Here is a 13,575-nt window from a genome sequence, read left to right on the forward strand (position 1 = left end):
ATACAAATAACTTAAAATTTTATTTAACGGAAAAGGAAAAATAGGGAATAAAGAATATAATATGATAGTCCTTAGGATTTGCATATTAAGTAAATAGGCTACTATGAGTAAAACTATGCCCTAACATTTTTCCCCCAACCTTATTTTATTACACAAAAATAAGTAATATGAATTATAAAAAGCCCATGAGATTTTTGGTAAAGATTTTGAAAAAATGATACTGATAAGATTTTCATTATTATTCGATTATATATTTTAATGGAGAAAAAAACGCCTCTATGGTAAAAAATAACTGATTATAAATTGAATGTTTTGAAGGCTATATGGAGGCGACGAAATGTTATTAAGATTAGAGTAATAATAGTATTTAGTACCCAAAAAAATTATAAATGAGGAAGATATGAAAGCTTAAAAATAAGTTCGCGATATTTTAACTAGCCTTTGAAGGTTTAGGAGCGGATAAGCTAGACCAATCGGCAAAACAGACTAATCCGGCACAACCAGCTTTAAACCCGTGATCAATCCCAGATTTCTCTAAACTATCCGAAGTAATTGATATTTTATTTTTGGTTTTAGCCGTCTCCCGGTAATCGTCAATAGTTCCCTTTTCTTCGAAAGAACTGCTAGTTGTGTCATTTCCCTCTTTGTCTAAGCTAAGTATCATTTTAACATGTTCCGTTAATAGGGATAAATGACCGTCAGGATCAAAATTTTGGTTAGAAGGGGTTATAGCGGCTAATGTCGCGCAAAGTTGAGTTAGGTATTCCAGGTTTGGACCGGATATGCCTTGACATTGAACTATCTGACGGGCGATGAAATTTGGCGGGGCTGGGCCAAGGTAATGATCGTTGGTCTCGTCGGCTATATAGGCCTCAACTTGTATGATATCCTATGCAGGAAAATAAGTAGGGGCAAAAATAATCAAACTTGATTAATAAAAATTAATGTTAACTTTTGCTTCCCTTTCTTTAATCCCCCCCCCTATTACGTTTGGAAAAGTTGAACTTAACTCTCAAGTCTAAATACTATATTTTTTATTTTTTACAATTTTTATGGATAGTAAAGCAAGTTTTTTATATTTAAAAAATAAACAGGATTTACATGATTTATGTTTTAAATTGGCCAAAAGACAAAATCAAGTTATTAATTCGCCTTTTTAAATTCGGATAAACCAACATAAAAAAATTGTAAAACAATTCATTGATGTTAAAAGTCGATATTAAAACAATTATTTGATCTAATAAATATTAGTTAGATCAGGAATCCAAACCTAAGCTTAAAACCGGCATTTTTTATCGAGTCTGAACGGTTAAAATGTCCGTGAACCGAACCTCGTGATTTTGTGCTTATAAAATATTGTTTCCAAAATTATTATCAATCAATTTTGGTTGATAACAGTCACAATTTTTACAAACTTTAGCAAATTGCCATATTATAACATTTTTTTGGCTTATAATGCCTAGGGATAAATTGAATTCCAATATATCAAATTATTTACATATAGTATTATAAATCACAAATAAAAATGTAATATTTTTGTATACAAAACTATCAACCAGTTTTTGAACAGTTATTTTTATTTGAACTGGTAAAGTTTTATTAATGCAAACATAATTTATCATCCATCATGTGATTGAATAGACAACCTTTTATTCAGATAAAATAAAGGTTTCGCATTTGTTAAGTTTTACAGTCTCAAAGTTGCCCCCTTTGCCTTAAGTGATTTTTAAAGCTTCGATAATCTTAGCTATCGAAGTACATTCTTGATTACCCTTAGTTTAACCGTGTAAGAAATTATTCATGACAATCGTTTCCGCATATGGCAAACCGAGGGAGGAGCATTGGGATTTATAGGTAATTTTAATCGTAGCGATATTTGGAATTGAACTTCTCAAATTCAATACAACCTGTTTGGCAAAAATATTTTTCGCCTATAAACTGAGAATCGGATTCTATAATTAAACCTTAGTTATTAAAGCCAGGATCCGAAATTAGCCGTTAACAATTTTGTCAACCGAATATGAATAGGTTTAAACCATTTGACAAACTAACTGTTTTATTATCATCAATAAATTTTGGTTGATAAATAGCTATTTTACGGTTCCAGCTATTCAAATTGGTATTTAAAATTATTAAAATTATTCTCAATAAAAAATTTCTATTTCTTAATAGATATAATTTGGGAAAATATTTTTTATTGATTTATTTTTTTTAGGAGAACAATTTAAATAATTATTTACTATGGGTTATTAGTTTATAAATACTGTATAATTGTATATGGTGCAATAATAATAATAAAAAACAATCTTTGGTTTTATCATAGGTTTTTGTGTAAATTATTTTGATGAAGTCTAAAGTCGACTAATTAACAACACTACTAAATATATATATTCAAATGACATGAGATTATAATTTTTATCTTTCTTCATATTGTAATTATATTTTTATGTGTTGCACATAGCCGGAATAAATTATTGTAAAACTTTTTAAATATTTTCATGCTTGCCTTACGTTTGCCCCAAATCTCATCAATTAGTGATAAAATAATTCATATATGTGAAACGGTTAAAGGTTCGAACTGATTTTATAAAATTTTTATCGAAGCCTGCCGATATTCAATTCGGGTGCCTAATTAAATTTCCTCCATATCTATTATTTTATCATAATTTGCATAATGTTTCCTCTACTTCATCAAAAGAGATCTATCTATCATATAATCTAATAAGTATTACAAGGTTTACACTCGTTATCCGTGATTAGACATGGTTCAGAGAAAATTCAAGTAAAGAATCATTCATTTTATAATATAAACTGCATTTCGTTACCTTCATACTCCATGAAGATTTCTTTACCTTGTTGATTTGGTGCTTTTTTTCGGTTTCACATACCGAAAACTACCGGCAATGCGCGTAATCCGGCAATACGTGATTTAATAGTTTGTTATAAATTAAAAACGAGTCAATAATAGAGGTTTTTTTTTTATTAGAGATTTATTTTTAATTTTTTTTATATTACTACTACGATCCCTAAGGAAAATATAATCTACCAATATTTTGTTTTAAATTTTTCATTCTCACAAATCTTTCCATGACTTTCTATTTTTTTTTAATTTTAAGTGTTTTAATATTCATATTTATTAAATAATTTTTAAGCACACATTTTTTTTGTTTTTTTTACCCCTATATTATACACATATACTGGAATAAACTTCACAGCAGATCGGTCCTAAGCCAGGCCGCGAAATCAGTTTTTTTTAAATTTAAGGCGCTCAACAAATAATACTGCCATTTTTTTTAAATTTAAAAAATGTGACTTTGCCGAAAATGTATTCCCATGACAATTATCATATGATATTGCAAGAATAATACACGTATAACACGATTACGTAAATCCTGTAAAATATTATTATATTAAATAAAATCATTTATAATAATTTGAATTGAAATGAATTTTTTTTATTTAAAAAAAACAGTCCTAGTTGGTATTATAAAATTATAATGCTTCTTGGAATTCTATAATCTCTATTAAAGATCTGCAAATACCGGCCCGAACCCGGCTTCGGACCTGATATTTTTTTAAAAATTCGGGTAGGGCTTAAATTTTTAAATATGATATCAATCAATTTTGTGAAATAAATTGATATATTTTAAAATTCTAGGGTGCCAATATTTTATTTTTTTTACAATTAAAAAAAAAATTAAATTTTTCTATATTTGGATATTTAGATCAGGTCGAAGGGGATGAATAATTCATATTTCGGGTTGGGCTTTTCCAAATAAGAAAAAAATTTGGTGGTGATCGGGCCAGACAAATTTAAAGAAAAAAAATTTTCGGACCGTGAAAAATTAAGCCCGATGTAGATCACTAATTGCCATATCAATTAAAAGAAAAATTTAATGATTATAATAAAATTTATTATGCCCCTATATTATATAGTTTAATTTTTATTTTAATAATTAAAAAAAAAGAAGGGTTCATTATAAAACCAAGTAATATTTCTTTGTATTGGCAACAACGATTTTTTATTTGACTAATTTATCATTTGTAATATATAACTCCCATTTAAGGTAATAACTGAAAATAATGACTGAGTATATAATAAGAAAATGGTCAGTTAGATGTTACCATAAGAGGGAGGGGTTATGACGCAAGATCGTAATTGAAATTGAAAGTGGGGAAGGGGGGGGGGGGGGGGGGTAAAGAATTATGAAGATGCCATCGTCATTTGAATAAAATCGAAGTGGGATGGGGGGAAATAGTTTTGATTTGGATTTCCACATTTAAAATATAAAGAAAGAAAAGAACTTTAAAATAAATAGAATAATTTACTATCCGTGTTTATACGTTTAATAGAATTTTCTATTCTTATTTGATTGGCATAACTGCGAATAGTAAATTATTCGATTCATATTCATTTTGAATATTTCCTACTGTCGTCGGTATTACGAATCTTTTTTTATCGTTTGGAAAAATTTAAATTATTTAATTCCTAAATAACCCAAATAAAAAATTTTTTTTAAATTTAATCGAAAAAATTCTTTTTATCGATCGTTCTATTTTTATTCAGATTATCACATAAATTTTTTTTGTCAAGGTCCTTAAAAGATAATAAATGATATAAACCTTTTAAAATAATATAGAATTTATGGAATTGATAGATATTTTTATGTCATAAATAAAAATTCACTTCTTGACACGGGACCATAATGTCGCATTCGTTCGAAGAACGGGTATCGGAAACGTTGCGGGTGTTGGGATAAAAGTCTATTTTCTGCTTGGAATACCCATTCTTTTCCCTGTAATCTAGGTATTCTATGACGGAAGAGATGTTTTCTGGGGCAACTTTGAAGGCCGTGCCCCATACTTTGTCCTAGTAATTAATATTAATAAAACGTAAATTAGATATTCGCAAACTCGACTCGCCTGAAAGCCCAACGGCTCGGCGATTATAACGGATTGGACCATTCGTACATAAATAATTTTTTACACGGGCCGAATAATTTATACATAAATAACCAGTTTTCATAAAATTTTAATAGAATAGCTCGGACGTTAAAATTTTTTTGTTTTTGTAATATTCGAAAATAAATTACGAGTTATATTATAAGAGCTGTCTACTAAAATGCTTTTTAAAAAAGTTAGTTATTTATGATATAATCCTATTACAAATATCAGACACAATTGATTTATAAAAAAGGTTGTTGTAGGAAAATAAATAAATAGATAGCCATAGGGAAGAGATATAAGAGCCTTAATTGACATTGGGGGGAGAAAAAAAAATTATATATAGAAATTAAAAATGTAATGGCCGAAAAAATTTTTTAAAAGGCCGGAGGTTAAATTTTTGTGAAATTTTAATAAGACCGAGCTAAGCACTTGTGCGAAAATTCTTAACAGGATCGAGCTTTACAAATCTCTAACATAAATATTGTTTTAAAAATAATGAATTAAACAAGTTTTTTTAAATCTAGGAAAATAATTCCCCGGAAAAAAAAATCCCCGTTTTTTAAGATATTAAAAATTACAAAATTAATAAAATAGGAGAAATAATTCCTTATAAATTTATCAATAATCCTCATATAAAATATTTAAAAATTTTGAGAAAATCAATACCGGGAAATTATTTTTTAGGAATTATTATTGGGGATTTTTTTTCCGGAAAAATTATTTTCCGCTTATTAAGTTTTTTGGCTTTAATTTAATCTATCAATAGTCTATACCAATAAGCTAGAAACTAAAAAGAGCGATGATTTACCCCCTTGCATTCACATTTAGCGCGTATTCCCCGCGAAGTATACAAAATTATGTTTAATGGCTCGATTTTTAAAAACGGCTAACCCAATATTTTAGCCAAGAATATTAGGCAAGCCTGGAGATTTTGCTCGTATAAATGTTTGGACTATTAACGAAATCTCGAAGCTTGTATTTTATTTTTTGTGTTTGTGGCTAAAATATTGGGTTAGTAGTAGCTTTAAAAAATGGAGTCGTTTTAACAACATTACAAAATATTCTGTGTTTTTGCAATATTAAATACCTTCGCCGCCGCGCTAACCTTAAATGCAGAGTTAAGATTTATTACATCATTCTTCCAAGTGGTATCTCCCAGATCAACTTCTCTAAAAAAAAAAAATTTAATTCCCTTTTTAATAAAAAAAAAAATAGATAAAAATGATGAAATTTAATTTGATTTTCTTTTAATCTCAAAAAGATGTATTTTTTTACAAATTAAATAATATTATTTGTTGTTAAACATTTCCAATTATTTGTAACAACTTTCATATAAAATTGTTTAACTTCTTTCATTAAAATTGTTTAACTTCTTTGATATAAAATTGTTTAACTTGCTGCATTGCTTTTAAATTATCTCAATTTATTTTATAAAACTATTATTTTATTTTAAATCGATTTTTGTTTCGTTATTTTAAGAACAATAGCGTTTTTAAGTAGAATTTGGACGACAAAAAAAATGACAATTTGAAAAATAAAAATTTCTCGTATCAATTCGATAAATTCCTAGAATTAAAAAAAAAAGAAGAAGAGATAGAATTAAAATAATAAAAAGAAAAACAAATGAAGAGAGAAAAAAAAGAAAGCAAAAAATAATAATTTGGACAGAGTTTAATCGTTAAATGGGAACCGCCTGAGTACATAATTATTTGGAATATCCAATTCTGAATATACGATGTTTCCAGTTCTTAAATTTATTTTAAAGAAGTTCTACTTCCGTTAGATTTGACGTGGTTACGGATGATTTTGTTAGCGATGACAAAAAAAAGATTTAAACATCTTTCCAAAAATAAATTACACGGCATTCTTTGTCACGTGCTTCCATTATCTATTCAATACCAAATTAATGACATCAAACAATGGTATTGCATTACGTCATTCAATTGACAAATTAAAAAGAAAAATGTCATTAAAATTTATTTTCAAAATATTTGATAAAAGCTGGCAGGCAATCATCTCGTAAAATATTTGATTCATGGGGAAAAAAAAGAGATTATATCCAAAAAAAAATTAATTAAAATTGTTAAATTATTTCAATTAAAAAATTTTTATTCTCTCATCTCCAAATATATACGGACCGGGCAACAAATATTTTTATTTTCGAGTTAGTCCTTACGTGACAAATAAATATTTTTTTCCCCGGGATGGGGCGAGCAAATTCGGGCTTTTGTACAATTCATGTATATGGTCTCTCTTCTCATGGGTATAAAATAATATTTCTCCTTTTACCCAAAAGTCCAAAACCGATTGGCAGTTAAGTTATATTTTAATACATTATTGTTTACGAAAAGTAAATCAAAAAAAAATAGGAGTAGGGGATAAAAAATTATTTTTATTTTATTTTAGACTAATTCCAAAATATCCAAAAATACTCGCAAACTTTTAAAGCTTTTTAGGGAAAAAAAATATAAGCTTTTTTTAATATAAAAATAAAAAACATGCCCAAAATATAATTCATCAAAATTTTAAAACTTCTGAAAGTTTTAAAACAATTCTAATTTTTTTTAAAAGGATTTTGGACAGTCTAAAAGCAGAGTTTGAAACGCTCTAGGCTTATGACCTTCAAAAAAAATATTTTTGTTTTAAATTTTGAAACAACAAAAAATATTTATCAAGCTCTGTATATAGTTTAATTTTAATGTTTAATAATTACGAAAAAGAATATAAATAAAGGCGAAATATTCTTTTAAAAAGTATCGAAAAAAGGATTCAGCAAAATAGATGGAGTTAACTAATTAAATTAATTAGGAACTTTTAAAATGTTATGAAGTCATTCCATCCCTCCAAAAAACCCAACAACTGGACACCAACTCAAAATACGATTAATGAATGGGCTAAGAAACCTCTTTCACTTCGTAACATTTACTAAGAAATAAACCCCAATCTTTTTAAAAAAAAATAATTCAAAAAATTATTTAAAGTCCCTAGAAAAATAAATATATAAATATTATGTTTTAAAATATTTTCTCGTAAGGTCAATCATAAAAAAGCAATACGCGACCCGAATTTGTCCTTCGACTTTGTTTGTCCTTTAATTTTGGTATTTTTATTATTTTATTTTTTTTTCACTTATATTTTTTTTTCATCGATATTTTAAAAGTAAAAAATATTAAATTTGCCCTATATATAATTTATATTATTTTATTTTTTTTAAAAAAAAATAGTTTAAAGGTTAAATTACGATCCCCGAAATGTGTAAGTTTTTAAAAATTAAAAGTTACAAACGCCTTAGGAGGCTGAAGCTTGTTTTTATGACTTTTGTGTTACTATCGTATTAAATAATTGTGTTTCGTTGATATTTGTGAGTAGACTTTAAGGTGAACTTTCTTTTGTTTCTTTTAGATGATTGGTGTCATGAATTGTATTAGTGTAGGAGTAAATATACCAAAAAATCGTATCCGACCCTACACTAAATGTATTTCTTCTACCAATCAAAAATTTCCGCGAATTTTACACCCAAAATTCCTGGAAAGGTGATTTTTGAAAGCTATGTAAAAATGTTTAGCCAAGAAAAAATTGATACTTTATATAAACCGAAAATAAGTTATATTTAGTTTCTATGAATATGATAATACTAAATAGAGTAAAAACCTAAAGAAGTCATGACAAACCAACCAATTAATATTAACTTTTGATGTATGAAATAAAAAAATGATTTATGTAAATTTTACAATATATAACCCGGATTTTAAGTAAATATTCTATTACAAATTTGAAACAGGTCAAAACCAACTGATATAATTACCTCGAGGGAAATAAAAATATTGTTACCTATTAAAACTCACTTTTTGAAAATAGGATGTCAAGGATGAGATAAATTTAAATATTTATTCGGTATTTATAACTATTAGATGGAAGTAATAAATCAATAATACAAAAGAATATAAAACATAAGGCACCTAGATTGAGCAGAAGATATTAATAAATGAATGAATGCCTTAGAAGCAAATAAGGCGTAAAAAGAAAGAAAGAAGATAGAACACATAAATCAGCCGATGTTACTGATACCCCATTTTTCTTGTGGATCATGGCGTAAATTTATTTCTACTTATACATATTTGCCGATTCTTTTTTATCTCAAAAATTTAGTCAATCAAAATTTTTTTGAAAATATCAAATTTTAAAAACCTGGGTTGGAAGATATGAATAATCAAAATTTAAAAAAGATCCAAGCCAGGTCAGGCATAAAAATTTCGAAAAATAATGTTAAATCCAGGTTTGATCTGAAGATGAAGAAAAAAAAAATTTCCTCATATATTGCTCTTCATATTATATAATTGATATATTAAACTATTTTTTAAAAATTTACCAACTCCCCTCCTAGTTATTTATTATGGTTTGTTAAATTGCCCAGCCAAAGGGTTAAAAGACAAAAAACAACCTAAGCAAATCTGAGCCACATGAGCCAATCAGTTGGGTTGGTTTGATGCAGCTCAATAGTTTAACATATAAACATGTATCTCTCAACTAGAGTCCTACACTAATTTTTTCAGGTCCAACCCAGAGAAACAAAATGACATCCAACCAATCCAAATATTTTTTTAAAGATTTGACTCCAATCTAAATAAAAGGTCTGATCCTATTTTATTTTTTTTTGAGGGGGGGGCATAGCCTTATTCCATTTATAAAATAAAAACATTAAGAAAACAAAATATTTTAAATTTTGTCAAGGTCTCATTGTGATCTAGTGAGAAATAAATATTAAAAAAACAAGGGTCATATGTAGGCAAGTCAACTGAATATCTGTCCATGTCTGACCAAAACAAGTTTCATTGAATTGTACTCAATATAGTGCAATCTTTCTGGGCTTTAGTTTCAACTAATATGTTATAGTCAAATTAAAAAGTAGCCAATAAATATTTCATTTATTCAAATAATAATCTAGAATATTAATTTAGATTAAATCTAAAATATTCCAATTTCATATATAAGTTAGGTAGGGGCACTACAGTAAGCTAACAGCTGGTTTAGCGAACCCAGCTCAATTGGTCATGAATGAGATTATTTATATACTATGGTCATGGTTCAAAGTTCAAAAAACTTTTAAGCATTATTCCTACCCCCCCCCCCCCCCTCCCCCTTCAGGTAAAAACTGGTGATTATATTATGGCTTAAATTACTAATTTTAAAATATAATTATAATATATATATTAATTTTTGTATATAATACTAAAAATTGTAGTATTTTTGTAAGCTAATTTTAAGAATATATTTACCTCTGGATTTCCTGTATATATAAGGGTTACCACTCTTCCTGGCTAAAAAATTTTTACAAATAAAATATTGTTAATATTTAGGAATGTTTGATTGTCTAAGATATTTTACAATGGTAATAATTTCAGATAAAAAACCCTCAATTGATTTTAAAAAATTTAAAGTTATAGGGAATTTTTTAGAGAATTATCTTCAGTGATTTTTTATCATTAATTAAAAGACTTAAAATGCCTTATTATTCATTAGAAATATAACGGATACATATTTTAAATTTAAACATATTAAGTTACACCAAGAAATTTTTAGGCTTTTTTAACAAAATATATCAATTTATATATTGATAAAAAAATATTATATTATATATGTTTGTAATACCATTTCCTCGGTGCCTCTGTGATCTAAACTAGCTTGCCAGAAACGCCTTATGTAATTTTTGATATAACCATGTCGTTTTTCTTCATACGGAAAGTTAGTTCTCCATAATAAAGATCCATACCCAAATATCCACATAGACCTTTAAATTGAACTTAATTATGGAAATTTAAAATTTTTATCATTTTACGTTTATAAAATCAAGAAATGATTTGATAATGATAATCCAAAAAAATCCTGATCACACTCGTATATATTGGCATATTTTTATAAAAAAAATTGCATTGAACACATATTTAAATTGGTTATCTCTAATTTGCGACCTTTAACATATGGAATGTATAAAATATAAAAAATATTTTATGAAAGGGCGGAAATATATTTTATCAAACTATCACCTTTATAATTAAAAATTTAGGTCATAAAAACATAAACTAAATTATATATTATTACATGGGAGGTGTAAATATTAGGTTTAAGGATTTAATAAATTAAATATTTTGACATATTATATTATTAATCAGGGCCTATATTTCAAATACGGGGTAAAATTGAATTCAATTAAAATTCTTAAGAAAAAAAATTAATTATATAATGAATCTTATTATTAAAAATAAAAATATAATAAAAATATTTTTTTCTAAAAAATTAAAAAATCATTTTTAACTGGAGCCGCAATATTTTTATGGGTTTTCGTCCCTTTCCAAATTTTGTGGAAGGGGCAAACTTCCGTGATAAAAAAAATATTGAAAAATTTTAAATTTAATATTTTTCTTTTTATTATTGTTAAAAAATTTATATAATTATTTTTCTTTTTCATAATATTTATAGCCACATAGAAGACAGACAAATATTTTTATATTTGTTTTTACATTTTATCATCAACTAAACTAAAAATTTTGATTTCTCTCCTTTTATCATTATTTTCAAAAAGGTTTTTAAAAAATATTTGAAAATATTATTTATACTAAAAATTGCAACAAATATGAATTAAATTAGTAGTTTGGAGAAGAAAATACATTAACAATTGACATTAATTGATAGGTTTTTAATTTTTTATTTTATTTCAGTGACATATATTCCATGGGGATAGCAGGACTCTCGTATTATAATATTCTATAAAATAGATAATATTAATCAATTGTTTAATCTTGAAAAAAATACTCTTTCCTCTTCACGAATTTGTTTGACTGTTGGGATTCGATTTAATAACACTACAGGCAAGAAATAGTCCGATTTTAGCTAAATCTTTTAAATGTTCATATATATATATTTAAATATTTTCATATAGGTAGATTTTTTGTCGTTAGGAGTAATCAATCTTAATCTATTTGAAAGAAATAATAAATTAAGATAATATTTTATCTAGTTCTTAGGTGCAACGTCTATATGGCAAAAAATTTGCAGGAGACAAGCCCCCCTATAGAATCTACTCCTACTCTCCTAAAAATAATTCACGACCTTCGGCAGCGATATTTGTCAAATCACAATGCTATTGTTATATTAATAAAAGGAATCTTATAATAATCTACCATTTATAATCTCCCAACAAAATTTATTTGAAATCTTTCAGGCCCATTTAGTCTAGATATAACAATTGATTTTTCTGTTGGTGATTAACAGCGTTGCTAAAGTAGAATAGTGCATTTTTTCAGCAGTGGTAGCTTTAGTGCGTTATCATTTTAAAAGAAAATAGCGATAGCAGAAGGTAGCTAGCTAATAATATAATAACATGGTGTAACCCAATCTTTAATATTTAAAATAAAATTAGAATCAAAGCTGTATCATTAATAGTTTTTTTTAGTTAGGTGAGTTTATGTCAAAGCTGATTTACTAGCCCAGTCCAAACATGGTATGTCTCAACTGTCCATAAGATATTATTCAAGAATTATATTATAACTTAAAAACCGCCATTTTATTTTAGCATCATTAAGATAATATTTTGTAAATTATTTTATGGATTTTAAACATTAAAATTAACCCCATTTTTAAATTTTATCAAAACATGCTAGAAAAAATACTTATTTCAATCCTTCCACATTTTATCCAATTTGGAGAGAAATTGGTTCAATAGATAAAAAAAAAGGAAAGTGTAGTGGCCTAGTCAGTCATCAAAAATGGTCATTCATGCCAATCCACTATATAATTTCTATTCTAACTATTACTATTATAATTTTAGACAGAGCCTAGCCAGATAAAAAAAAAGATATTTACTATAGATGATTTTTTTAAATTAAATAATACAAAGAATAATAAATTTGTTTAAATTTTTTTTCTTATTATGTATATTAAATTTAATGCTGCATTGGCCTCAAGTGCTGTGGCGTCACTAGGGGGGGGCGCAGGGTCTCAAGCCCCCTAAAAAATTTGAATAGCCCCATGAAGCAAAAAAAAATTTTTTTTTAATGGTTCCTTAATATCCCCTTAAACTAAAAAAAAATTTTTTTGATTGTCCCCTGTTTATTATAATTCTATTAAATAATATATAGATTTAATTTTATTATTTAAAAATTAATAAGACTATCTAAATTTTATTAGATTAGATTAATACATATAAATTATATTTTCACTATGTCAGCTTGCAATCAAATTCTTTGTTAAAAATAAAATATCAATACCATGCATAATGTTTATCAATTTAGCATTAACAGTTGAAGTTTAATTGATTTTTATTAATTAAATTATTATATAACCCTAATTAAATAAATATAAAGATTTATTAATTGAAAATTAACAAATTTAATATTGTAAGCCGAGTTTAAAATCACTATTTAAATAAAATGACTTTGCGATTTAAAAATTTAAGCATTAAAGACTTTATGAAAAAAACTAAAGATAAAAGTAGCAATAATCTTGAGGACCAAAGAAGAGAATTCAATAATAAAGCTGGTGATGAACAAAGTATATTTTATACAGTTTTTAAAATTCAAACTTTGATTTAGTTGAAAGACGATTAATTGTAGTTTTAAAAGTTATCTATAT

General features: G+C 26.2%; 1 protein-coding gene across 1 annotated transcript; it reads right to left on the minus strand.

The window, feature by feature from the left end:
* Positions 1 to 253: 253 nt before the first annotated feature.
* On the minus strand, positions 254 to 10,931 carry LOC135927895 (putative glutathione-specific gamma-glutamylcyclotransferase 2). Its single transcript, XM_065464140.1, has 5 exons — positions 10,784 to 10,931; positions 10,597 to 10,735; positions 10,224 to 10,265; positions 4,688 to 4,870; positions 254 to 889 (listed from the first exon to the last, which is right to left on the minus strand). Exons 2-5 carry the CDS (start codon positions 10,729 to 10,731, stop codon positions 431 to 433), a joined length of 819 nt encoding a protein of 272 aa, XP_065320212.1. The 5' UTR covers positions 10,732 to 10,735; positions 10,784 to 10,931; the 3' UTR covers positions 254 to 430.
* Between the last annotated feature and the right edge of the window lie 2,644 nt (positions 10,932 to 13,575).

The sequence above is a fragment of the Gordionus sp. m RMFG-2023 genome, chromosome 4 (genome assembly GCF_954871325.1).
Source record: "Gordionus sp. m RMFG-2023 chromosome 4, tfGorSpeb1-WG-v2, whole genome shotgun sequence".
NCBI lineage: Eukaryota > Metazoa > Nematomorpha > Gordioida > Chordodea > Parachordodidae > Gordionus > Gordionus sp. m RMFG-2023.

What these genes read in the sequence shown, in the direction of transcription:
- LOC135927895 (XM_065464140.1), bottom strand. Translation starts at nt 10,731, where the DNA reads ATGTGGATATTTGGGTATGGATCTTTATTATGGAGAACTAACTTTCCG. An exon ending in ACAGAGGCACCGAGGAAATG is followed by an intron (nt 10,266 to 10,596) that starts GTATTACAAACA and finishes AAAATTTTTTAG; the next exon opens with CCAGGAAGAGTGGTAACCCT. An exon ending in TATATACAGGAAATCCAGAG is followed by an intron (nt 4,871 to 10,223) that starts GTAAATATATTC and finishes ATTAATTACTAG; the next exon opens with GACAAAGTATGGGGCACGGC.